Source organism: Eptesicus fuscus, chromosome 11 (genome assembly GCF_027574615.1).
Source record: "Eptesicus fuscus isolate TK198812 chromosome 11, DD_ASM_mEF_20220401, whole genome shotgun sequence".
In the NCBI taxonomy this organism is placed as follows: Eukaryota; Metazoa; Chordata; class Mammalia; order Chiroptera; family Vespertilionidae; genus Eptesicus; species Eptesicus fuscus.
In genome coordinates, this window is record NC_072483.1 from 34,231,272 (window position 1) to 34,257,757 (window position 26,486).

Genomic DNA, 26,486 nt, shown 5'->3' on the forward strand with positions numbered 1-26,486 from the left:
GGGACAGAGCCAGTTTGTGACTACCACATAAGGATAAACCAAGGGAGTAAATATCTTGGCTTTATTTTTGTTCTACTGTCCAAATACTTACTGGTTTCTCCATTGGCCAAAACCATCTGAAATCAGAGAAGAAAGTCCAGATGTAGTTCATACAGGTCAGATTCCTGGGTAATTATTTGAGAAAGATAAGAGTGGAGTTTGGATTTGGAGGAACAAATTTCCTGCAGTCCAGTCATCTTCTCAGCTTTCTACTCTTTTCCAGATGAAACATAGGTCTCCCTACTACAAGGGATACACAAATTCCATCACCTCCTATATCCTATGAGTTGAGGTCAGTCTACTCATATTCCCAAGCAAAACCTAAAATGTTCACAAACCTCACTGTTCTTCATATAAAATAATCTATACAAAAGTAGGGAAATGGATTCATAAATAACAAAATATAGCTGCTGTAGTCTCATGATTTATGTGGGCTGTTCATGAGGTCTTAGGTGATAATTATATACTTGTAAAAATATTTTTATTGATTTCAGAAATGAAGGGAGAGGGAGAGAGATAGAAACGTCAATGATGAGAGAGAATTGGTGGGCTGCCTCCTGCACACCCCTGACAGGGGATCGAACCATGTGCCCTGACCAGGAATTGAACCATGACCTCCTTGTTCATAGGTTGACACTCAACAACTGAGCACACTGGCAGGGCAATAATTATACATTCTTTTAGCTACATCTGTGCAATCTGTATCCTATGCTCCATCAGTAACTAGTTTGTATAGTATTCTTTACCTGGTGGTGTATGATCTTGTGATATAAGCCTTTGATTGATTTGCCCTTATTGGGTTGCCTCATTTTTCTATTACTCAGTCTAGTACAGAAGTGAGGTGCTCCAGAGGGGGGGAAAAAAACCCTCCAGGTTCCAAAAATAGTTCTGCTTGTCCCCCTTGTGTGGCAGCAATCTAATTTCCTGTTGGTAAATAATATCCATCACCTCAACCATTATTGCGGTTCCTTTCTCTGCCAGTGCTTTCAACAGCTTAAGGAGCTCATAATGGCCAGAGGGTAGACTCAATTTCCTATTAAACAGAGCCTGATTGTGTTCTCCAGTGGAAGCATTTCTCACATGGAAACTAGAACCCTTCTATGTATAAAGCCTGAGGTTATATAGAGAGAAAACAAATATTGCTTCAATGAGTTATTTGCTGAAGAGATTTCACTCTCACTTCCTTCTTGGATTACTGGGCCTGTTTATTCTATCTATAGAAGATATGATATCACACTTTGGATATTTGTAATCCACAAGGTTTTTTCTCCCAAATGGTGCTCAGCAGTCTTTAGCATATTCTATTTCAACAGGTCAGCTGCTTATAGACATTGAGGACATGAGACCAGGGGATAGTTTGGGTGAACCCATGGTCGCATTTCTTCGCCATAAATTATTTTCCCTGGTCTGAAGTGAGATTATGCCAAAATCCAAGAAAAATAGGATTTTGTATGTCTACAAATGGTGATACTGACAGAACTGTGGCCAGAGAAGACAGATTCCAGATCTCTTCCCCGCTGTAAGAAGACATTTTTCCTCACAGTGATGAAATGGGTCCAATAGAATCAGCCTCTCACCAGCTGATCAAGAATGGTGCCCTTTGTGTTTTCTCTTGCTGTTGGCTGGTTGGGTGGCCATAACCATATCAACTGTGGTGAGAAGTTCATGTCATCAAATCCATGCATACTCTTCCTCTGAGTTATCCTGGTCTATCAGTACCTCTCCTGCCCATTGAATAACTGAAAAAAAGAGACTGTAAAAAATACTGACTGTCAGCTATAGGAGGGATAATTTTGTCAATCTGATTATTGCAGGCTCCTCTGCAGTGGAAGCCCTTTCTGGAAGATTACATGGGACGTTAATATCTATTTTTGCATCCTCTTCAAGGGGAGCATTCACATACCCCTCCTATCAGACTTCTCTGTCATTAATTTTTCATTCTTATTCCTTTAAATCTCTTACCAGCTGTCCAGCCTGTTAGCTACTGCCCATGGATTAGTGTAGCCATTGCTACCCCAAGCTATTTCTCATTCACACAGTATTCAGTCAAATTTCCTCTCTGAAGTTTTGCCTTGTAGGCAGATTCCCTTCACCCACTGACTTTCAGGGCCACCTCTGAGTTAGACTTCAAGTAGCTGCTAGCATAGAGGGTAGATTCTTATTTAATGTAGTCTTGCATTGTTTCTTACTTTATTAACTGATCATAGAACATTCCCCATGACATTATCGTTGTGAGTGAGAGAGCTAACCCTCAGCGACTCAACAGAGAGGAACAGGGAAATAAATAGCTCAACCTCATTAATCTTTTGTCCCCTAATACTGTCAGTACCTTCCCAACCAAAGTTAAAGGACAAGGGAGCTTGCTTGATGTGAATGTAGAAGTTAGCAACTTAAGATAACATAGAAGTTAGCAGGCTGGATATGATGCAGAATAAGGGCTAAAAAAAAGAAGAGACATTCAACACAACTACCATCAACAAAACAGCACATTACAGCAGGTTTAATTTGATGACTTAAAATACTTTAGGTATTTGATGTGATTCATTTTTCTGCTCATACTTAATTCAGTATTATTTTATAATAATTTTTAATTGTAGACTTTTATGAATGAGTTTCTTTACTCATAACAACCAACTGACCAATAGTCGCCTCACATTTTCTGTGACTAATATTAGTTAATAAATTTTGAGAATTTTAGACAATTTTTGCAGCTTTATCTACACTAATAAAAGAGAAAAATGCTAATTGACCGTACCTTTGCTACGCCCACAGCCAGTCAGAGCAAGTATGCAAATTAACCCAGCAAAGATGGTGGTTAATTTGCATATGCTAAGGGAGGGAGGAGTGAAGACTGAAGACAGCATAGAAGGAAGAGGGAGGGAAAGCAGAAAGCAAGGCAGCTGCGGGAGGGAAAACGCGGGCGGGGTGGGTGGCGGTGGCGGCAGTGGGCGGAGGCGGGCGGGACGGCAGCAGAAGGGAAAGAACAGGGCTGCGGGGGCGGGAGGGAAAGTGCGGGGGGGGGGGCGGCGGCTGCAGGAGGGAAAGCTTGGGGTGGGGGCAGAGACAGCGGGAGGGAAGGGAAAGCATCAGGCGGCGGCGGGAGGGAAAGTGTGGGGCAGCGCTGGCGGTGGGAGGGAAAGCGCAAGGGGGGCGGCGTTTGCGGGAGGGAAAGCGCAGAGGGTGGGGGGGCGGCGGCTGCGGGAGGAAAAGCGTGGGGTGGGGGTGGGGGCAGAGGCGGCAGGGAAAGCGCGGGGGGGGTGGGAGAGGTGGCGGTGGCGGGAGGGAAGCCCGCCAGAAGCCCTGTTCTTGCAGGAATCTTCCTGCAACGGGCCTCTAGTAATAAATAAAATAGTATATTCGGGAATTGTTTTAATAATATGTTTCTATTTCCACAGTGACATGTACATTCAATGAATGCAATGCTCTTTTGTGTGTGTGTGTGTGTGTGTGTGTGTGTGTGTGTTCAAAGTGTTTGTATTTTTGCAAACTTGATTAATCTTTTCTGGGATGATATGTCAAATGCTGAGTTTATTATTGTGTATCTTAGGAACAATTTATAATGAATGTTGGGTTATGTAAGGGACTTCTTTAAAATGCCCATTGTTTCACTTTAATAAAAAATATATTATATTGATTTTTATAGAGAGAGAAGAAAGGAGAGGGAGAAAAGAGAGAAATATTCAATTGGTTGCCTCCTGCAGGCAACAGACCTAGGATGGAACCTGTAGCATACGTATGTGCCCTGACTGGGAATCAACTGGGGACCTTTCAGTGCCTGGGGCAGTGCTCAATCAACTGAGCCACACTGGCCAGGACCTTTGTTTCAGTTTTGATGTCCCCTTCCATAGGGCTTCCCAAAGCATTTTGAAGCGAACATTGGTGGGGTTTTTATTTTGTGATTTTTTTCCCCCCAAAGAAGTAATGGGTTTTTGTTTTGTTTGCATTTTGGTAGTGCGAGCAGAGGTAGGGGTATGGTGAAATTTCCTATTCAAAGCAGAAACTAAGGTGATTACTAGAGCCATTGCAATTTGGGGACTATTTCTTATACTTTTAATGAGGAGGCTCACTTTTAAATTGATTTAAAGAGAGAGGAAGGGGGAGAGAGTGAGAGAAACATTTTTGGATCGGTTGCCTCCTGCATCTCCGTGACCAGAGATTGAACCTGGGCATGTGCCCTGACCATAAATCGAACCAGCGTCCTTTCTGTGCATGAAAACACATTCAACCAGCTGAGCCATACTGGCCAGGGCATGAAGTTCATTTTTAATGCAGAAGGAAATAATTTCATATTTCAGCATGATTTTATTACCTTAGTAAACAGTTTATAAATTGGGCCAATTGTTTCCAGGAAACATTTATGACTATAACATGTGCCAAACAACCTCTTAATGTATATAAGGATGGCATTGGCTTTAATAGCTGTGTAGAATGTTTTATAAGGATGACTGTGAAAGTGAAAACTTTTTATACTAATACTAGAGGCCCGGTGCATGAAAATTTGTGCCCTCGGGGGGTCCCCTCAGCCCGGCATGCACCCTCTCATAGTCTGGGACCCCTTGGGGGATGTCCGACTGACAGCTTAGGCCTGCTCCCCAGGGGATCGGGCCTAAGTTGGCAGTCAAACATCCCTCTGGCAGCCTGGGAGCCCTTGGGGGATGTCCCACTAATGGCTTAGGCCCACTCCTTGTGGGAGTGGGCCTAAGCCGTTAGTCAGACATCCTTAGTGCTACTGTGGAAGTGGGAGAGGCTCCCGCCACCACTGCTGCTCTGGCCAGCCATGAGCCCGTTTCTGACTGAGCAGTGCTCTCCCTGTGGAAGCACACTGACCACCAGGGGGCAGCTCCTGCATTGCGCATCTTCCCCCTGGTGGTCCTTGCGCATCATAGTGACTGGTTGTTCCTGGTCATTCCACCCTTAGGGTCAATTTGCATATTACCCTTTGATTATATAGGATTATGTAGGCTGTTAAGCTACATAAAGACATATGTGTACACCCCCACCATACACACAGACACATATTGAAACAGGTATTGCATAGCTAGAAGGGATATTATAGTAGTGATTACTTGGAGGACATGGGAAGAACATTGGCCTGTATATTGAATACTGAGTCATTTTAGTAAAACAGTCAAGTCCAGGATATTGCTTTGAGGTCCCAGTTGCAGAGTGCAGAGTCTCCAAATGTTCCTTGACCTTTGCAATTATATGTCACCACCGTGAAAATTATTTTTACTTATTTGAAAATGCTTTCAGGATGGATTCAAATTGCTGTGGGGATGAAGTATTGTCCATCTTTTTTTACAAAGATATAATGGTAATAGGTATGTGAAATACCAAACATTTAATGGATCTGAAAATAAATTAATGTTGGTATATTTTCACAAATTCTCTTATTTTGTGCAGCCTGATCTGCCCAATGCTCAACTTCATCCCTATCTAACAAGCATGTTAAAAAAGAAGTCAGAGAAGGTTTTACTTTTGATATTTTGTATTACATAATTATTAAATGTTGGTTAGCCAGGTCACGGGTCATGTTATATATCTAGACCTGAAAGACAACATGCAGCATTGACTTAATGAATTAAAATAGGTTGTTTCTTTAGTGTTGTGTATGGTTTGTAAGTAAGTAGTGAAAGATTTGATGATTGTATTATTGTCAGTATATAAATAATACAGTTGAGAATCAAATCCAACACAAGAGTCTGTTTACTAGTATTCAGTTCATTATCTATGTTTTTATGTATGTGTGTACCTGTGTGTATCTTACAGCTGTTATTTCAAGAAACCAAGAAGGGCCAGGAGAAATGGGAAAGGCCGTGCTGATTCCTAAAGATGACCAGGAGAAAATGAAGGAACTGTTTAAAATCAATCAGTTTAACCTTATGGCCAGTGATTTGATTGCCCTTAACAGAAGTCTACCGGATGTGAGATTAGAGGGGTGAGTTTACGTGTGCTATATAATCTTACACATCTCAGGATACCTCAGAACTTCATCTAATTCAGATTATTTTCGTTCCAGAAGTATGTGGTTCAGAATAACTATGCCATAGCCAGATTTTACTGTGCAAGCATATGAGGAGAAATCTGAACTATTTTCTTCCTTGGCATAGCAAAATATGTTATTTGAAAAATAATTGCAGAACACACAGCCTAACAGGTTTTTTCTTCATGAGATGATTTTTGTTTGCTTTTCCTTTGCTTTATCTTGCTAAAGATAGAGCAAACATGCTCTTTAATAGATTATTTTCTTGCCAGCATATATGACTCTTACACTTTGATTTGAAAAACTATATGCTTTGTTATTCTAGCATAAAAGTAGCAAATTGCTTGTATGATTCTTTGACCCTTTAAAAATTATTTATTATGGGCTCCAGCAATTTATGCTGCTGTTTATAATTAGAATACTCAGTTATTGGCCATGGAGGAAATAATTACTTGGAAATAATAATGCTGCATGAAAAATTAAGTTGAAAAATTAAACTTGTATGTGATTAACTGTAAGCCATGCTCTAGATCAGGCGTCCTCAAACTACGGCCCGCGGGCCACATGTGGGTGTTTTTGCCGTTTTGTTTTTTTTTACTTCAAAATAAGATATGTGCAGTGTGCATAGGAATTTGTTCATAGTTTTTTTTAAACTATAGTCCGGCCCTCCAATGGTCTGAGGGACAGCGAACTGGCCCCCTGTTTAAAAAGTTTGAGGACCCCTGCTCTAGATAGTTGAAGAAACTTTAAATGGATTCATGAAATTAGATATTTATAGTTTTGTCATTCTAGTTCATAGCCCTTATAAAGCAAAATCTTAGAACTCAGAAAGTTATACCCTGAGATTTTAGAAAATTTCTAAGTTTACAGGTATGTTCTAGGGCATACTTCTATGTAAATAGAAGTTTTTCTTTTAGGTATGTAATTACTTTTCCTATATACAACAAAATCATAGTTAATCAAATAAAGTTTGCCACATATAATTGGTTATATTATGTTAGTATTGTAGTGTTGTTAACACCATAATGCTAAATCTGAATTTTTTCTCCTTTCTGAATTACATCAGATGAGTCCAAAGTAGAGTAACTGACACCTTACTGAGATGCTGGGGCTGAGTTGCCAGAAGGTTCATTTGGTAGCTAAATAAGTAGCTAAGAGTGATTTTGTACACTCTTTTATGCTTTTCAAATGTCTCTCTCAAAAAAACCACAAATAACTATCAATTATGGATGTTTTTGGGCCCGAGCAAATGGTTAAAACTTCAAATACTACATTTGTGCCTTCTTAAGGGCTAAATAATTTTATAGGTAGTTTTGTCCATATTTGTATATTTTTGTTGTATTTGAAAAAGCACAAAAATTATATTCTTCTGAATAATTTAATTTGAGCATTTTATATGCTAAGTTTATAATGTTGCGTTTATTATTTAGTTTTATACACCATGCTCTAATAAAATGGCTAAATGTGATACTTAGGCATTCTGAAAACCATGTAAGCATTAGTTCAAATTTTAAAAATCTTTATTTTCAACTATCAGAACACAAATAAATTTTATATACGATCTGGGGTGATTAAGGTAAGAATCATTTTAGTATAGAGCCATCCCTTTTTTAAAAAGTAAAATCGCTCTTGCTGGTTTAACTCAGTGAATAGAGCATTGGCCTGCGAACTGAAGGGTCCCAAGTTTGATCCCTGTCAAGAGCACATGCCCGGGTTGCAGGCTCAAACCACAGTGGGGGCTTGTAGGAGGCAGCCTATCAATGATTCTCTCTCATCATTGATGTTTCTATCTCTCTCTTTCTTCCTCTCTGAAATCAATAAAAATATATTTAAAAAGTAAAAATAAATAAATAAAATTTTAAAAAGTAAAATCTTCATTGAGAATCCATTGAAAATATTTGTGATCTTGCTATATTTTCTTTTTTTAAATATATATATATATATAATAAGTCTTTATTGTTCAGATTATTACAATTGTTCCTCTTTTTTTCTCCCATAGCTCCCCTCCACCCAGGTCCCACCCCACCCCACGCCCTTACACCCCCCCCATTGTACTCATCCATAGGTGTTTGATTTTTGTCCAGTCTCTCCCTGCACCCCCCACACCCCCTTCCCCCCGATAATTGTTAGTCCACTCCCTTTATGCCCCTGATTCTATTATATTCACCAGTTTATTCTGTTCATCATATTTTTTTCACTCGATTTTTAAATTCACTTGTTGATAGATATGTATTTGTTGTCACTTTGTTGTTCATCATTTTTTTCCTTACCTGTTGCTTCTTCTTCCTCTTCTTAAAGAATACCCTTCAGCATTTCATATAATACTGGTTTGGTGGTGATGAACTCCTTTAGCTTGTTCTTATCTGTGAAGCTCTTTATCTGACTTCAATTCTAAATGATAGCTTTGCTGGGTAGAGTAATCTTGGTTGTAGGTTCTTGCTATTCATCACTTTGAATATTTCTTGCCACTCTCGTCTGGCCTGCATAGTTTCTGTTGAGAAATCAGCTGACATTCGGATGGGTGCTCCCTTGGAGGTAACTAACTTTTTTTCTCTTGCTGCTTTTAATATTCTCTCTTTGCCTTTTGCCCTTGGCATTTTAATTATGATGTGTCTTGGTGTGGTCCTCTTTGGATTCCTCTTGTTTGGAGTTCTCTGCACTTCCTGGACTTGTAAGTCTATTTCTTTCATCAGGTTGGGGAAGTTTTATCTCATTATTTCTTCAAATAGGTGGTCAGTATCTTACTGTCTCTCTTCTTCTGGCACCCCCATAATTTGGATGTTGGTACACTTGAGGTTGTCCCAGAGGCTCCTTACACTGTCTTCAAATTTTTGGATTCTTTTTTCTTTTCCAGTTGAGTGTTTTTTGCTTCTTTGTATTTCAAATCTTTGACTTGATTCTTGCGGTCCTCTAGTCTGCTGTTAGGTCTATATAATATTCTTTATTTCAGTCAGTGTATGCTTAATTTCTAATTGGTCCTTTTTCATATCCTTGAGGATCTCACTAAATTTCTCAGAGATTTCTAGAAGATTCTTGAGTAACCTTATAACTGTGGTTTTGAATTCTATATCCTGTAGTTTGCTTTCCTCCATTTCTTTCATTTGTGACATGTTTCTTTGTCTCCGCATTTTGGCTGCTTCCCTGTGTTGATAGAGTGGCTTTGTGTGCTAGGTGTCCTATAGGGCCCAGTGGCTCAGCCTCCCCAGTCACCTGAGGTGGATGCTCTTGGTGCACCCCTTTGTGGGTTGTGTGCACAGTCTTGTTGTAGTTAACCCTTGATTGCTGTTGGTATCACTGGGAGGAATTGACCTCCAGACCAATTGGCTATAAGTACCAGTTGTGTCTATCCTGGGAGAACTGCTGTGTTGGAGACACGCTTATGGGGCAGGATTTGCTTCAGTGGGGCTTTGGTGCTCACTAAGTCTGCCCCCTGAGTGTGTCTCTTATGGATGTGAAGAATTGTAATCTGGTGTGGTCTCACTTTGACCACTGGGTGCACTGGCTCTTGGATCTCCAAGGAGGTGCTAAGTCAACCCCTGCTTGAGGCCACCCAGCAGGAGCTACAGAGAGATCTGCAGTTACCTCCTCTTAGTTTGGGGTTTGGAGGTGCCCAGATGAGGCACAGCTGTGAAGCAATGCAGGCTGCTGATGAGCCTTAGGCTGTCTTTTGGAAGCTCTGGGGTTCTTTGATCCAGCTGCAGTTTGTAAGGTTAGGTTGCAATAGGCCAGGCCATTCATATGCAAATGCCTCTGTGCACAGCTTGGGTGGTGTTGTAAATTGGGTTGGGCTTGGTCTCAGGGAATCACTGGGTGGAGCAAACTGCAATGGCTGCCAGTCTGCTCTGCCCCTTATAGATCCCTGGGTCTCTATGTCCCCTGACCCCGTGCATAAACAATGAACGCTGCAACCATCTTTGAGAGAAAGGCGCCCTCATGTTCTGGCCTGATGCCAGACAGTCCAGTTTCTCCCCGTATGAGTCTGGGTTCCCAAAATCTCGCCTGATACTGGAATTCAGAGTAGTCGGGAGTTTGTATCTCCCTCCCAATTGAAAAAGACCATAGCGTACTCAGTTGCCAGCCCATTTCCATAGCGTACTCAGTTGCCAGCCCATTTCCATACCTTCACTATTCTGCACTTCTGCACCTCCTACCAGTCTAGATATGCTTTTCTCTTTCCTTCTTGTTGTAGAACTTCCCTTCAGCCAGCCTTCCCGTGGTTCTAGATGATATCCGTTTTTTCTTTTAGTTGTAGTTTTGATGTGGCTGTTCAAGACAGCAAGTTCAGATGTATACCTATGCTCCATCTTGGTTCTCCTTTAATATATATATTTTTTATTGATTTTAGAGAGGAAGGGGGAGAGAGAGAAAGAGAGATAGAAACATCAATGATGAGAGAATGATTGGCTGCATCCTGCACGCTCCCCACTGGGAACCGAGCCCGCAACCTGGTCATATGCTCTTGACTGGAATCAAACCTGGGACCTTTCAGTCCCCAGGCTGATGCTCTATCCACTGAGCCAAACCAGCTAGGGCTATATTTTCTTTTAATGATCACTTAACATATTAAATACTTGAATAATTAAGCCTTATAAGGGAGGATGCAGATTGATTAGTATTAAAAAGTTCACAAAATGCCATATTTACTTTGGATAACATAGTTTTAACCTTGATATTTTGCAAATAGTCTAGGAAGTCATATTGGTGAGATAAGAAATTTTCCATTTCATTTTAATATCTCAAGGAAGTGTATGCTATCAGTGAAAAAAATCAGACAGAAAACAAAAACAATGTAGGTACCATCCAGATTTCCTAGATAAATCATGAAGTGTATGTGAAGTCCACTGGGGACATTTCCAAGTCATTTTGAGAAACTCAGTTGTATGACTGTCTGGGAACAAATGCTGGAAAACATACCATGAATCAGATATCCACACTATTATTTAAAAAATGTAAAAGTCTATTAATATTCATTTGATGTAGAAAACATATTTTTTCAGTTTTGGTATTAGTTTCAGTTTAATTTTTGTATATTTATTTCTTAAATGGATGGGGCACATTAAGATAGTGTCAATGATGACTGCTGTAAATGTATGCAATATAAAAAATGGGATTCACAAATAATTAGTTTTTAAAATATTTTTAGTAGAAAACTTAATTTGACATTTAGAAAGTGCACTGCTCAATTCATTAGAATATTTCAGCATTTTATTAGATACTAGAGGCTCAGTGCACAAAATTTGTGCACTCAGGGTGGTTCCTCAGCCTGGCCTGCACCCTCTTGCAGTCTGGGAGCCCTTGGGGGATGTCTAACTGATAGCTTAGGCCCGCTCTCTGTGGGGAGCGGGCCTAAGCCATCTGTCAGACATACTTAGTGCTGCCATTCAGGGCCTCTGGCTGAGCAGCGCTCCCATTGTGGGAGCATACTGACCATTAGGGGGCAGCTCCTGCATTGAGTGTCTGCCCCCTGGTGGTCAGTGCACATCATAGTGAGCAGTTGACCGGCCTTAGCATATCATTAGCATATTACGCTTTGATTAGTTGAATGGCCGACTGGACACTTAACATATTAGGCTTTTATTATATAGGATATCCTTAAATTGGCTCAATCAAATGCAGAAAATTGTCCAAATAGTTTAATGTTGTATTTGGCTTTAACATAAATCTACATATGCTTTGAAGAAGTTTTTAGAGGGATGAATTTAAGCAAATTCTTCATGTTTTCACAAGGAAAAGATGAGATAATAATAGTTCTTCTTGGAGACAATTGTAATTAGACATCAGGACAAGTTGAAGTTAATTTTCGGACTGTCCATCTCTAGGGATGCTGAAGTACTTAATATTAATTTACTTATTCACTTAATATATTTAATTTATTAATATTTATAATTCATTTATCTATATATATAAGCCTAAGCGACTGAATGACCAGGTGACCTGTCGCTGTGGCACGCACTGACCACCAGGGGGCAGATAATCAATGCAGGAGCTGCCCCTTGATGGTCAGTGTGCTTCCACAGCTAACCTCTGTGGCTGGCCGATCTCCTGCAGTCCCTCCCTCCTACCGGCCAGTGCCAATCGGCCTTGATCGCCAGCCAAGCTGAGGGACCCCACCCGTGCATGAATTTGTGCACTGGGTCTATAGTATATAATATTTAATTATTTGAGGGACATGAAATAATTGTATCACAAGTAATCATGGTACTTGGATAAGTTAAGTTCACTCAAGGTTGAAGGCCTTACTAAATATCTTACTTTCTTGAATACCCTCAGTTTCTGAGATTCCTGTTAAAGTTTTTATATACATATAAATAAAATTCCAGACAGATGTAATCAATCCTTTCTTTCCTTTGCCCATCATCTATAAACTAAAAAATTGCAATGTCATGAAATTTTGATTCAGAACTTTATACAGATAATGTATTACAGAAATGTATATTTGAAACATATATAATTTTATTAATGATGTCACCCTAATAAATTCAATAAAAATATAAATTTTAAAAATTCAAAAAGCATAATTAACCTAATGTGTTAATGCATCACCTTTAGGGATCATTAGCATATTTCTCATCAATTATGTGTCTACGTTTTTTAAACTTATGTAGTTTGGGATTTAAAAATAGGGTCTAAATATTTCAGTTTTTAGAAAGCATATAAATATACATCTTTAGTTTTTAACATAAGATTTTAGTGAGAGAGGAAGAGAGAGAAAATGAAAATTACCAAACTAAAGAAACCTATTAAAAATATTAAATATATTATTTTTGAGCACCTAATATGCTAATATGTGCCAAGTACTGTTCTATGTGATGGGGAGATAGCAGTAAACAAAATGAAGTCCCTGCTTCATGGAATTTAGAACAAATTAAAGAATGAAGGAAGGTAATAGATAGAGAGTGGAGTAGTGAGCAAAAGCCCCTTTGAGAAGCTCAATTTAAGTTGAGTGGATCTTCTGCACTTGAAAATTATTTCATTTTGCTAATACACAGAGCTGTTAAATAATTACTAGGTTCTTGGAACTTATAATGCTAGAAATATAACAGACTTATGGATATATAAAACTACAGAAAAACAACAGAATAAACATTAAGTAATGCATAGATGTGTGCATGCATGTATGTATATGTGTGTGTGTTCATGCAGGTGTGTATTACTTTTTGAAAACAGTGTTTAACTTTTATTTCCATGAAAGTCAGCAAAATCACATTTTGGTTTACTAAGTTTTCTGTAGCCAATGTTTTCATATGCTCTATGCTTTTTTGGAAGCAGAGAAAAAAGTATGATTGTGATCATAGTCAATGAGGTGGGTACATGACTATTCCATTAAATGTAAAACAAATAAAGGGAACAAAAAGCCAACTCTGGAGAATTTTTTTAAGCAATTACGCAGAAAATCTTTAGATATGGAACCAAAACACATAGGTTTATTATCTATGGTTTACTATTGGGTCTTGGATAAAGTCATTAATTTTCTAAGCCTTAGTTTTTTTTCATTGATTAAACCAACTAATCAAACAGTCAACCAATCAACCAATATTTGTTATTTATCTAATACAGGCTTAGCTTTGAGAATAAAAGTAAATGGATATATCAGGCTCTGACTGTGAAAATATAAAGAATATATTTACCTAAACCACTAACTATAGTATTGTATGAACAAAGCAATAATTGCAAAAATGACAAAGTAAGAATAAGATTGGGCTGAGTTTCTGGAGAAATTTTTATATTTATTATTATTATTTATTATTATTATTATGTGGAATTTTCTTATGCCTTGGGCTCTGTTTTTGGACTAACCACAGTAACTTTTTAAGCAAGCAGCTTCTCCCTTTAGTCTGCAATTTTTTTAATTAAGAAATTACAAATATTTATGGGGTGAATATTTATTTGAAAAAGTTATGGGGAATTAAAAATTAAAGCAAAATGTTAAGGTTCCTTAGCATTTACTTGTATTCAGACATTTAATAGTACCTCAAGTTCTTGTACTGAGTTATTTGAAGGTTATAATTCAGCTGGCATTTAAATCTATTTCATCAGGGAAAAATGAGAAAATAGGAATTTTATTTTAGCTATTTATTTTGTAGACCAAATAACAGCTTCTTATGTATGCACACTTGCAAGCTGATAAGGAGAAAAAAACACTAGCAGTCTTGCATTATTGTGGGAGAGGAGCAGTAGCATACAAATTCTGATTAAGTTTCCCTCAATAGCAAAGAGCTTATTTACCACATAAAATAGAAATAAACCATAGGATACATTTTTCTCTGCTCAATTTCCTAAGTGTACCTGTTCATTTGCATGGATGGCCTTTCTCATGAATTAAAATGCGATCAAAGTAATATTGATTGCACAAAGGAGAAATCGAAAATGAAAATATTAATTGGATTTCTGATCTCTGTTCCACATCTTTTCTTTTTAATTTGAGAATTACTACAACTTTTATATGTTGACAAAAATTTTTCCTGTGAAGATAATTTCTATAATACTTTGATTTATGCTCATGTGTAGAATTAATTTTACTACCCGAATTGAAAGTACTGTGTAAAAATGTGTGTACATGTATGTTTATATATGCATATAAACATATATATATACACATATATTTGAAGAAAATGAAGATGATAGGTACGATTACTATTATGTTGGGGATACTGTTATATAATTTTTCTTTCAAATAAGGAAGTTGAGTAAAACATTACTAGGTATGTTATATATTTGTATACTACTGTACACAGAAAGAATGTTGCATAACTCCATTTACACTATTACTTAGAATTTTTAAAATTGTGGTAAATATACAAAACAAATTATTATCTTAACTATCTTTATACAGTTTAGTAGTGTTAAGTATGAAGGTGATTGGAATATGCCACCCCCAAATATGCCACTTTGACATACATATAATTTTGAACTTAAGGCAACTGAGAAAAAGCAGACACGAGTAAAGGTCTCTTCTCTCCCTCCCTCAATATCTAAAGGCAAAGCATAAATTAACCTGGTAAAGTTGTTCCTCTTTCTTGAACCAGGAGGGGAACAACAACCTTTATCACTAGAGGCAAATAAGGTGCTGAGATGACTCTGCATAAATTAAACCTTATCTTCTATTAGTTTTCTCATATATTAGCCTTTCCTCATTTTACTACTCCTAGAAGCCCAGACACCGTTTTCTGTATTGTCACTTCTCCACGATTTATCACCCTTCATTAAAACTATATCTAAGCACTGGAGTTTAACCACTTCTTTGGGTATTAATTTATTTTCTATGAAGGTCTTCAAAGTATTAACATCAAATAAAATCTGTATACCTCTTCTCCTGTTACTTTTTCTTTTGACAGTTTAATTTGCAGGCTCCAGGCACAAAACCAAAGAGGGTAGAGAAAAGGTTTTCTCCCCTCCCCTACAGGTGTATCCATATTATTGTGCAACCAATCTTCAGAACTCTTTCACTAAATCTATTAAACAACAACTCCATATTCCTTCCTACCCTTAGCCCCTGGCAACCACCATTCTAATTTCTGTCTTTGAATTTGATTACTCTTGGTAGGTCATATAAGTAAAATTTACAGTGTTTGTCTTTTTGTGACTGGCTTAGTTGTAGCATATGTCCCAACATTTTAAGGCTGAATAATATTCCCTCATGTGAATATATCACTTTTGTCGATACAATCGTCCATTGACGGTCACTTGTGTTTCTTTCACCTTTTGGCTACTGTGAATGATACTACTATAAACATGTTTTCACAAATATCTTTTTGAGACCCAGTTTTCAATTCTTTTGAGTATATATCCAGAAGTGGAATTGCTAGATCATATGCTATTGCTGTTTTTAATAATTTGAGGAAGCACCATCCTGTTTTCCATAGTGGCTGTACTATTTTACATTACAGGGCACAAGAGTTCCAGTTTCTTCACATCTTTGTGGACACATTTTTTATTTTCTGTGTGTGTGTGTGTGTGTTTTAATAGTAGCCATTCTAATAGGTATAAGGTAGTATCTTGCAGTATTTTTAGTTTGCATGATTAGTGATGTTGAACATCATTTCATGTTGTTTTATGCTATTTATATATCTTCTTTGGAAAAATGTCTAATCAAGCCCTTTGCCCATGCTTTAATTAGATTTTGTTTTACTTGTTAAATTGTAGAAGTTCTTTGTATATTCTGAATATCAACCCCTTATCAGATACATGGTTTGCAAATATTTTCTTCCATTTTGTAGGTTGGTTTTATTTATTTACTAGAGTAGCCCAGTGCATGAATTTGTGCATGGGTGGGGTCCCTTGGCCTGGTCAGCAATCAGGGCCATCTCGCCCAGTCCTGATCAGGCGATCAGGGCCGGCTGGCCAGGGGGAGGGACCGTGGGTGGTTGGCTGGCTGTGGGAGGTTGGCTGTGGGAGCACACTGACCACCAGGGGGCAGCTCCTGCATTGAGTGTCTGCCCCCTGGTGGTCAGTGCACCTCATAGCGACTGGTCGACTGGTCGACCCATCGTTTGGTCATTTGACCGCTTAGGCTTTTATATAGATAGATAGATTTTAAAGCATTTATTTATTTATTTATTTATTTATTTATTTATTTATTATTGATTTTTAGAGAGAGAGGAAGGAGCGGGAGAGAGAGAGACATCAATGTGAGAGTAAAACATTGATCAGCTGCCTCCTTTACACCCCCTACTGGATCGAATTTACAACCTGGAAATATGTCATGACTAGGAATTGAACCAGCAACCTTTTGGTGCATGGGACGATACCCAACTAATTGAGCCACACCAGCCAGGGCTATAGATTGATTTTAAATCCCTCAGTTTATCTATTTTTACTTCTTTTTCCTGTGCTTTTTGCGTCACATCCAAGAAATTGTTGCCAAACTTAATGTCATGGAGTTTTTCTCCTATTTTTTTAAATAAAATATTTATAGTTTTACTTCCTATGTTTAGGTCTTTGATCTATTTTGAGTTTATTTTTGTATATGATCTAAGGTAAGAGTCAGACTTCATTTTTTAATGTGGATATTCATTTTTATCAACAGTATTTCTCAGAAAGAAATTATCTAATTGTATAGTCTTGGCACCCTTGTTGCAAATCATTTGACTGTATATGTAAGGGTTACTTCTGGAAACTCTATTCAGTTGATCTTATATGTTTTTATGGGAGTACCAGACTGTTTTTTTTTCTTATTTTTTTATTGTTTAAAGTATTACATATAGTAGTACATATATCTCCTTTTTTCCCCATTGACCTTCCCCTAGCCTCCCCTACCTCCTGTCGCATGCCCTCATCCCCCCCGCACCCAGTGTCTTGTGTCCATTTGTTGTGTTTATATGCATGCATACAAGTCCTTTGGTTGATCTCTTCCCCCCCCCCCACTCCCCAACACTCCCCTGCCTTCCCGCTGTAATTTGAATGTCTGTTCAGTGCTTTACTGCCTCTGTATCTATCTTTTTGTTCATCAGGTTATAATGTTCTTTATTTTCCATAAATGAGTGAGATCATGTGTTATTTTTCTTCCATTGCCTGGCTTATTTCACTTAACATAATGCTCTCCAGGTCCATCCATGCTGCTGCAAAAGGTAAGAATTCCTTCTTTTTTATAGCAGCGTAGTATTTCATTGTGTAGATGTACCATAGTTTTCTAATCCACTCATCTCCTGATGGGCACTTAGGCTGTTTCCAAATCTTAGCTATGGTGAATTGTGCTGCTATGAACATAGGGGTGCATATATCCTTTCTTATTGGTGTTTCCAGTTTCTTAGGATATATTACTAGAAGTGGGATTACTGGGTCAAATGGGAGTTCCATTTTTAGTTTTTTGAGGAAACTCCATACTGTTCTCCACAGTGGCTGCACCAGTCTGCATTCCCACCAGCAGTGCACCAGGGTTCCTTTTCTCCACATCCTCTCCAGCACTTGTCGTTTGTTGATTTGTTGATAATAGTCATTCTGACAGGTGTGAGATGGTACTGCATTGTCGTTTTGATTTGCACCTCTCGGATAAGTAGTGACTTTGAGCATGTTTTCATATATCTCTTGGCCTTCCTTCTGTCTTCTTTCATAAAGATTCTATTTAGGTCTGTTGCCCATTTTTTATTGGATAATTTATCTTCCTTTTATTAAGTTGTAGAAGTTCCCTGTAGATGTTGGAGATTAAACCTTTATCAGTGATAACATTTACAAATATGATCTCCCATAGAGTGGGCTTTCTTGTTGTTTTGTTGATGGTTTCTTTTGCTGTGCAAAAGCTTTTTATTTTGCTATAGTCCCATTTGTTTATTTTCTCTTTAGTTTCCATTGCACTAGGAACTGTATCGGTGAAGAAATTGCTTGGCATATGTCTGAGATTTCTCTGCCTGTGGATTCCTCTAGTATTTTTATGGTTTCCTGTCTTATGTTTAAGTCCTTTATCCATTTTGAGTTTATTTTTGTGTATGGTGTAAGTTGGTGGTCTAGTTTCATTTTTTTGCATGTATCTGTCCAATTTTCCCAACACCATTTATTGAAGACACTGTCTTGACTCCATTGTATGTTCATGCCTCCTTTGTCAAATGTTAATTGAGCATAGTGGTTTGTGTCGAAATCTGGGTTCTCTATTCTATTCCATTGATCTATATGTCTGTTCTTGTGCCAGTTCCAGGCTGTTTTGAGAACAGTGGCTTTGTAATACAGCTTGAAATCTGGTATTGTAACTGTAATAAGTTTTGAATTCAGGCAGTGTGTGAGACTTCCAAATTTGTTCTTTGAATTTTTTTAAATGAATGATACCTCCTTACCAGAACTGCCAATAAAGCTTTCAGCTGTCATTTATATCCTCATCACTTTATAAAACAGAAATCTTTTATTATTTTACTAGAGGCCCAGTGCATGAAATTCATTTACAGTGGGTGTGTCCCTCAGCCCAGCCTGCACCCTCTCCAATCTGGGACCCCTCGAGGGATGTCCAACTGCTCGGTTAGGCCTGATCCTACCGGGATCAGGCAGTCAGACATCCCTCTCACAATCCAGGACTGCTGGCTTCCAACTGCTCGCCTGCCTGCCTTTCTGATTGCCCCTAATCACTTCTCCCTGCCAGCCTGATCATCCCCTAACCACTCCCCTGCCAGCCTGATTGATGCCTAACTGCTCCCCTGCCAGCCTGGTCACCCCTAACTGCCCTCCCCTGCAGGCCTGGTCCCCCCCGAATTGCTCTCTCCAACAGGCCTCGGTCCCCCCCCCCCAACTGCCCTTCCCTGCAGGCTAGATCGCCCCCAACTGCCCTCCCTTTCAGGCCTGGTCCCTCCCAACTGCCCTCCCCTGCTGGCCTGATCACCCACAACTGCCCTTCCTTGCAGACCTGGTCCCTCCCAACTGCCCTCCCCTGCTGGCCATCTTGTGGTGGCCATCTTGTGTCCACATGGGGGCAGTAATCTTTGACCACATGGGGGCAGCCAACTTGTGTGTTGGAGTGATGGTCAATTTGCATGTTATTCTCTTATTAGATAGGATTAGATAGGATAGAGGCCTGGTAAATGGGTGGGGGCCAGCTGGTTTGCCCTGAAGGGTGTCCTGGATCAGGGTTGGGGTTCCCTTGGGGCATGGTGCAGCCTGGGCGAGGGGCCTGTCGTGGTTTGCAGGCTGGCCACGCCCCTGGTGACCCAAGGGAGGGAGGCCCTGGTTTCTGGGACTTATTTATCTTCTATAATTGAAACTTTGTAGCCTTCAGCGGAGCCAAGCCTCCTGCTCACTCTGTGGCCACAGCCATTTCTGTTGGGATTTATTTATCTTCTATAATTGAAACTTTGTAGCCTTAAGCGGAGGCCAAGGCAGGCCAGGGCTGGCAGAAAGCTTGACTTCCTCCATTGCCCGGGAAACCCAAGCCTCCTGCTCTCTCCATGGCCACAGCCATCTTGGTTGGGTTAATTTGCATACTCGCTCCTGATTGGCCGGTGGGTGTGACCTGTGGATGTAGCGGAGCTATGGTCAATTTGAATATTACTCTTTTATTAGATAGGATGTATTTGCACTTATGAAGATCTAATTGTGTACCCATGAAAACTAAGGGAAACAATTCTTCATCACAGATCATTATGCATGTAATACAGAAAATAACTAAAAATTATAGTACATGGAAGTGGGAATTTAAAATTACCATCATGTAGAGGTGAGATAAAGGAAAAGTTTTATAAAAGGGTCTATTTGAAGCTAGGCTTTTTAGGGTGTTTGTATATGTAACCAGGCTTACACAGGAAATATTTTTCTGGACAGGAAGAAAAGCATAGGGAGGAACAAACCAGTTCTGGTTGTAGCAGAGACAGTGAAACTACTTGTTAATAACATGGATTATAGGTAAACTTGGGTATGTAATAATGGCTATTATTTCATTTATACTCTTAAGAGTTTATATATTCAAGTTGAACAAATACCTTTTTATTCTTTTGTTTAGCAAATTTTAAATGAGAAAGCATAGAAATTAGTCTTTATTTTCTAAATGTACTATGGTAGTCATATTTATGTTTAAATATTTATTACATGAGTTATTTTTTACTAAAGGAGTTTTATATTTACCTACTATTATGGCTATTAATGTTTCATTATATTTCTATTTTTGTTTTGGTTTACTACATTTTGTTCTATGTAATTTGGGGCAGAAATATTTATTTTGTTAAATCTTCATTAAAAACCAGACCTTTATCAATAAAATGTGATAGAACATAAAGAATTTTTTGTAAAAAAATTTAATAAACCATCTTTCAATGCATAAATTTTGGATAATTGAGGAATAAAAAGGGTAATATAATTTAGGCAGAAAGTATATGAGTCCTTATCAGGACACAGTCCAACCAGCATGAAAAGTGGTAAGTAGCATTTGGTATCATAGGCCTAGAGAAGAGGATGAAGAATCTTAAAAACAGGGCTTCTGCCTTTGCTTAGACATGTCATGATAAGCAGCTAGGAGGTGTTGGAGCAGAAATATGCCATGAAAGAAATTATATTTATGAAGAGATACGCAAGCAGTTTTATATAGCAGACATAAGAAAGGGAAACCTAAATTTAATAGGATTCCCTTTTGGCTGTTATCATCACATAAATGTAATTAGGTTAGAAATTGTCTGGGATATTTTTCTTAGATATATAAAGCAATGAGTAGTAATAAGTTAAAATGAAGGGGAAAAGATGAATACAAAATTCAGGGTAGCTTCAGGAGGTATGGGCATGAGATAATTTGCAATTGTATCTGTGTGTGTGTGTGTGTGTGTGTGTGTGTGTGTGTGTGTGTGTGTGTGTGTGTGTGTGTGTGTGTGTGTGTGTTTTAAATCTGAAACAAGTAAAGGGGAGGGGAAGGAACTATAAGTAGTAATGATGTCAAGAATATTTTGAACCCTGGCTGGGTAGCTCAGTTGGTTGGAGCATCGTCTCCATAGTGAAGGTGGAAGGTTCAATTGCTGATTAGGGTACATACAAGAATCAACCAGTGAGTACATGGATGAGTGTAACAACAAATCAATGTTTCTCTCTCCCTCTGTGTCCTTTTCTCTCTTTCTAGGGTCAATAAATTTTTTAAAATAATATTTTGAAATGATACTTTAGACTTGGTGACTGACAAGCTATAAGGGAAAAGAAAACAAAAAACAAAGGAATCAAAAGATGACTCTAATGTTTCAAATTTGGGTTTCTAGGTTTTTGGTGGTATTGCTGTTTTACACACACACACACACACTCACACACACACACACACACACACACACACACACACACACACACACACTGTGTCTGTGTTATGTGCCATTGAGTTGGCTCCAACTCTGGGCGACCTTCTCAGTGAGTGATGTCCACAACTTCTTGTCCTTAAGAGCCCTGCTCAGCTCCTGTAGTCTGATGCCAATGGCTTCTTTTATGAAGTCAATCCATCTCATAGTCGGTCTTCCTCTTTTCCTGCTGACTTCCATTTTCCCCAGCATTGTTGTCTTTTTAAAAGAACATGGCCTTCTCATGATGTGCCCCAAGTAGAGCAGCTTCAGTTTTGCCATTTTCCCCTCCAGTAATATGCAGGTTTAATTGACTTTAGGACCTTGTTCATCTTTCTAATAGTCCAGGGTATCCATAGAACTCTCCCCAGTACCTTATTTCAAATGAATCATATATATATATATTGGCCTTATTCACTGTTCAGCTTTTCACATTTGCACATCATTTGGGGGAATACAAAGGTGTGGATGATCTTAGCCTTGGTCTCCAGTGACACCTCTTTGCTTTCGATTATCTTTCCTAATTCTCCCATTGATATCCTTTGACGTCTCAGCCTTCTCATGATTTCTTGGCTGCAGTGCCCATTTGGATTGATGACTGAACCCAGGTAAGCAAAATATTTAACAATTTCAATGTCCTCATGGTCTGTATTAAAGTGTTTTTCTTCTGTAGCTACGGGTTTGACTTTTAGATGTACAAATGGCACTTTCTTCTTTCATTGATATTTTATTTTATCTTTATTATTGAAAGTATTATGTAGATCCTCCTTTTCACCCCATTAACCTCTCCCAGCCTTCTCCCATCTCCCCCACTCCCGCCACGCCCTCACCACCTAATTGCCCATGTCCACAGGTTATGCATATATGCACAAAAGTTCATTTGTTGATCTCTTCCCACCCACCCTCCCCTGCCTTCTCCCTGAGGTTCTTGTTTCAAATCGTTGCTACTTTCTTCCATTAAGATGGTATCATCTATATATCTTAAGTTACTGATATTTCTTCGATCAATTTTCACTCCTCATTCCTCTGAGTCTAGCCCGGTTTTCCCCATGATATGTTCTGCATGCAGCTTAAATAAGTAGGGAGATAAAATTCACCCTTGTCTGACAACTTTGTCTACAGGAAACTGTTCTGTCTTTTCATATTCTGTCCTGACTGGCTTTTTGTCCACAACACAGGTTAAGCATCAGGATAACCAAGTGCTGAGGCACAACTTTTTTTTTCAGAACAACCCATAGCTTTTTACAATCCATGCAGGCAAAGGGTTTACTGACTGTAAACATAGACTGAACTTCTAAAATTCTTCAGAGCACTCCAATATCTAATGAAGGCTTTCAATTAGATCTCAAATGCCCCTTAATTTTCTGAATTGAACATCTGGCATTTCTTGCTCCATATACAGTAGGAGCCTTTGTTGCATCACCTTAAGCATCACTTGACTTGCTTGGGACATTAGAGCGATGGTCCTATAGTCACTGCACTCCTTGGCATCTCCTTTCTTGAAGATTCGTATGTATGTCAAACAGTATGGAGGCCTTTGTTTTGTTTTCCATATTTGTTTTGGTAGAGAGCTCTTGACTTTCCTTTTTTGGCGTTATCTTCTATCTCCTTGCATTGACTGTTGTGATAGTTCTCTTTATCTCTATGTGATAGTTGTTGAAAGCCTATGTTCAGGATTCTAACCCTGATTTTTGTCATGTTTAACTTTTGCCTCTCACCTGTTATTTTTTTACATTTTTAAAAAATGTATTTTATTGATTTTTTACAGAGAGGAAGGAAGATGGGTAGAGAGTTAGAAGCATTGATGAGAGAGAAACATCAATCAGCTGCCTCCTGCACACCCCCTACTGGGGATGTGCCCGCAACCAAGGTACATGCCCTTGACTGGAATCGAACCTGGGACCCTTCAGTTCACAGGCCGACTCTCTATCCACTGAGCCAAACCAGCCAGGGATCACCTGTCTTTTAACAATTTTTAGTGTTTCTTTTGTCATAGATCTCGTTTTTTTCCTTCCTTTTTATTTATGGCATTATCTTTTTGCATTCCTTCCTAATATTTCTGTTTTAAGTTCACAGTTCAGTTCTTCTGGTTGCTGCTCAATTCAGTTTAACAGTGCAAATCTGTTTTTTATGTGGACTTTAAATCCATCAGGAATCTTATTTACAGGACATTATATTTTGGTGCTGTGATTCTTTTAGTGTTCTTCTTCAGCTTTACTCTCATGTTTGATATTCACAGTTTCATGTTCAGTGCCACAATCTGCTTCTGGCCTATTTTTTTCAGAGGGAATATAGTTTCTCCATCACCTGCTTCCAATTACAGAGTCTATTTGGTTTCTATATAGGCCATCTGGTGATGTCCATGTATACAGTAGTCTGTTTGATTGTTTGAAGCATGTGTTTGTGATGGACAACTTGTTGGCTTTGCAGAAATCCATGAGCTGGATTCTGCTTCGTTTCTAACCCCTAGTCCAAATTTTCCAGTGACATTCAATTCTGGTTTATTTCCTACTTGTGTGTTCTAGTCACCTGTAGTTATCAGAATGTCTTGTTCTGGTGTGTGACCAATTTCTTCTTGGATACTTGCACAAAAGCTTTCAATTTCATCTTCTGCCTCTGTAGTGGGTGCATAGACTTGAATAATGGTTATGTTAACAGGTTTCCCTAAAAGTCTGATTGATATAATTCAGTCTGACCTTGTAGCCCCTGACTGCCGGTGTTACATCCTACTTCAGCGTTAGAGCCACTTCACTTCCTCTAAGTTTGCCATTTCCCAAGTAGAACCCTTTGTAGGTGTCAGACTGTAAATGTTCCATTCCAGTCCATTTTAGTTCACTGACACCAAGCACTACAATGTTTAGACGTTCCATTTCTTGCTTTATAATTAACAGTTTACCTTGATTCATGCTTCCTATGTTCCATGTTCCAATTGTATGTGTTTTGCAACATCATCCTTTGTGCACATCAGCTGCCGGTCATCTTTCTGACTTTGGTCTAGTTACATCATTAGCAACAATGTCATTTGTACTTGTTCTCTGCTCTTCCCCAGTAACTGAGTGCTTTCCAACCTGGGTGTCTCATCTCAGCACTAGCTTGTTTCATTTTGGACTGTTTATCCTAGAGTTTTCAAGGTAAAACAAAACAAAGAAGAAAGAGAACAAGAAAAGAAAAAGCAGTAGTGGTTTACCATTTCCTTTTGAGGCTCAGTGTGTGGGTCTAAAACCTGTTTGGGTCTGTGGTGTCACAGTCACCAAACACCTACAAAATGTAAGTGCTCCTGTAATTACACACACACAGAAACGTACCTAAGTACACTTTTAATCTGGGTAGGGAAATTCATTCCACACATGTGCACATTAGATAAATCAAAATATTGTAGAAACTATTGTTATGTTTATAGGCAAAGTTTTTGCCAGCATATGAAATTTGTAGTAATTCTCAAATTAAGAAGAAAAGATGTGGAACCAATATCAGAAATCCAATTAAAATTCCCATTTTACATTTCTTCTTTATGAAATCAATGCTACATTTATGTGTGTATTGTGAGCATACTTGAACAAACTATGATTTTTTAAAAATGTGATTCTTTTGTCTTGAAAATTACCCCTTAAAAGTAGATTTCGTGGTTAAAATGTATAGGGTTTTTTTTTTAACTTACCATATAAGAGAAATCTAAAAATCTAACTTACCATATAAAAGAATTTCATTTGTCTTCTATATGAAATTCTTGCTCACTATTTTTTCCAATGACAGATGTTATCTGTACACATATCAGTGCATTAGGGAAGGTTAAATTGTTCTAATACCAACTTACAATGTGATTTTGCTGAGGAAGAATTTGCTTTCATAGTTAATATACCCGGGTCAGTAAGCCATTATTTTATTGACATGGGAGATGTTGGCATATGTCTAAAAATTCTCATTGTATATTGTAATTAATATTTCATGACTTTGCAGTGTCTCCTTTAGAAATCAGTATAATTTCTGAATGATAATTGCTTTATAATGAAAAAATCTGTGATTGGTCTTTGAATTTTATATTTAATGTCTTAACATTGCTATGTACGTTTGTCACATTAAACATATTGCAAACAAAAATAAATAAATTTTATCAAGTACACTCCAAGTCCATCTTGAAATTTATGAAATGTATGAGTGATTATAATTTTAGGATAGACATATGTGTGGAAAATTATATTTTCCACTATACATTTACCTATAGCATTTAATGTAGTATGCTTTATTTTTCCCCTCAGGAAAGGCATTATTTCTGTTCCTTTTATGTCTTTTCCTTTTGAAATAATGATACTGTATAGATAAGAGAGACATTTTCACTAAAAAGTCATACAAAGCTGTGTGGTTATAATTTTTAAGAAGGTTATTATTTTAAGATGGTGTTGTATGAAATTCAAGGAAAGATCCAGTATAAAGTAATTACTTTATCATCCATACTATGTAAGATAAATTTGAATTTTACAATGGAAGTTAATAAGTAAAATTCAATTTCATAAATATTCATCTAGGGTCTCCTTTCTGACCAGCAGTTTTGTGAGAAACTAAAAAAACAAATATAGCACACAGTTCCTATCTTGATGATTTTACATAACATAGTGATTAGGAAAATATCATCCCATAATAATATATACATTCTCTAATAATAAATGTAGCTAATAGTTAATATTTTTTGAACTTTTTACTGCAGAGCAGGCATTGCATTAAGGAGTTTACCTGTATTATATCATGGAATT

General features: G+C 38.1%; 1 protein-coding gene across 4 annotated transcripts in view; it reads left to right on the forward strand.

The window, feature by feature from the left end:
* Window positions 1-26,486, forward strand: part of GALNT13 (polypeptide N-acetylgalactosaminyltransferase 13) — a 407,064-nt gene that overhangs the window by 119,817 nt on the left and 260,761 nt on the right. For 3 of the 4 annotated variants that reach the window (XM_054723084.1, XM_054723082.1, XM_054723083.1), the window contains exon 2: window positions 5,809-5,977. In XM_054723084.1, coding sequence (XP_054579059.1) covers window positions 5,809-5,977 — 169 coding nt within the window. The remainder of the gene's footprint in view (window positions 1-5,808; window positions 5,978-26,486) is intronic. The other variant, XM_054723085.1, reaches the window with a different exon arrangement.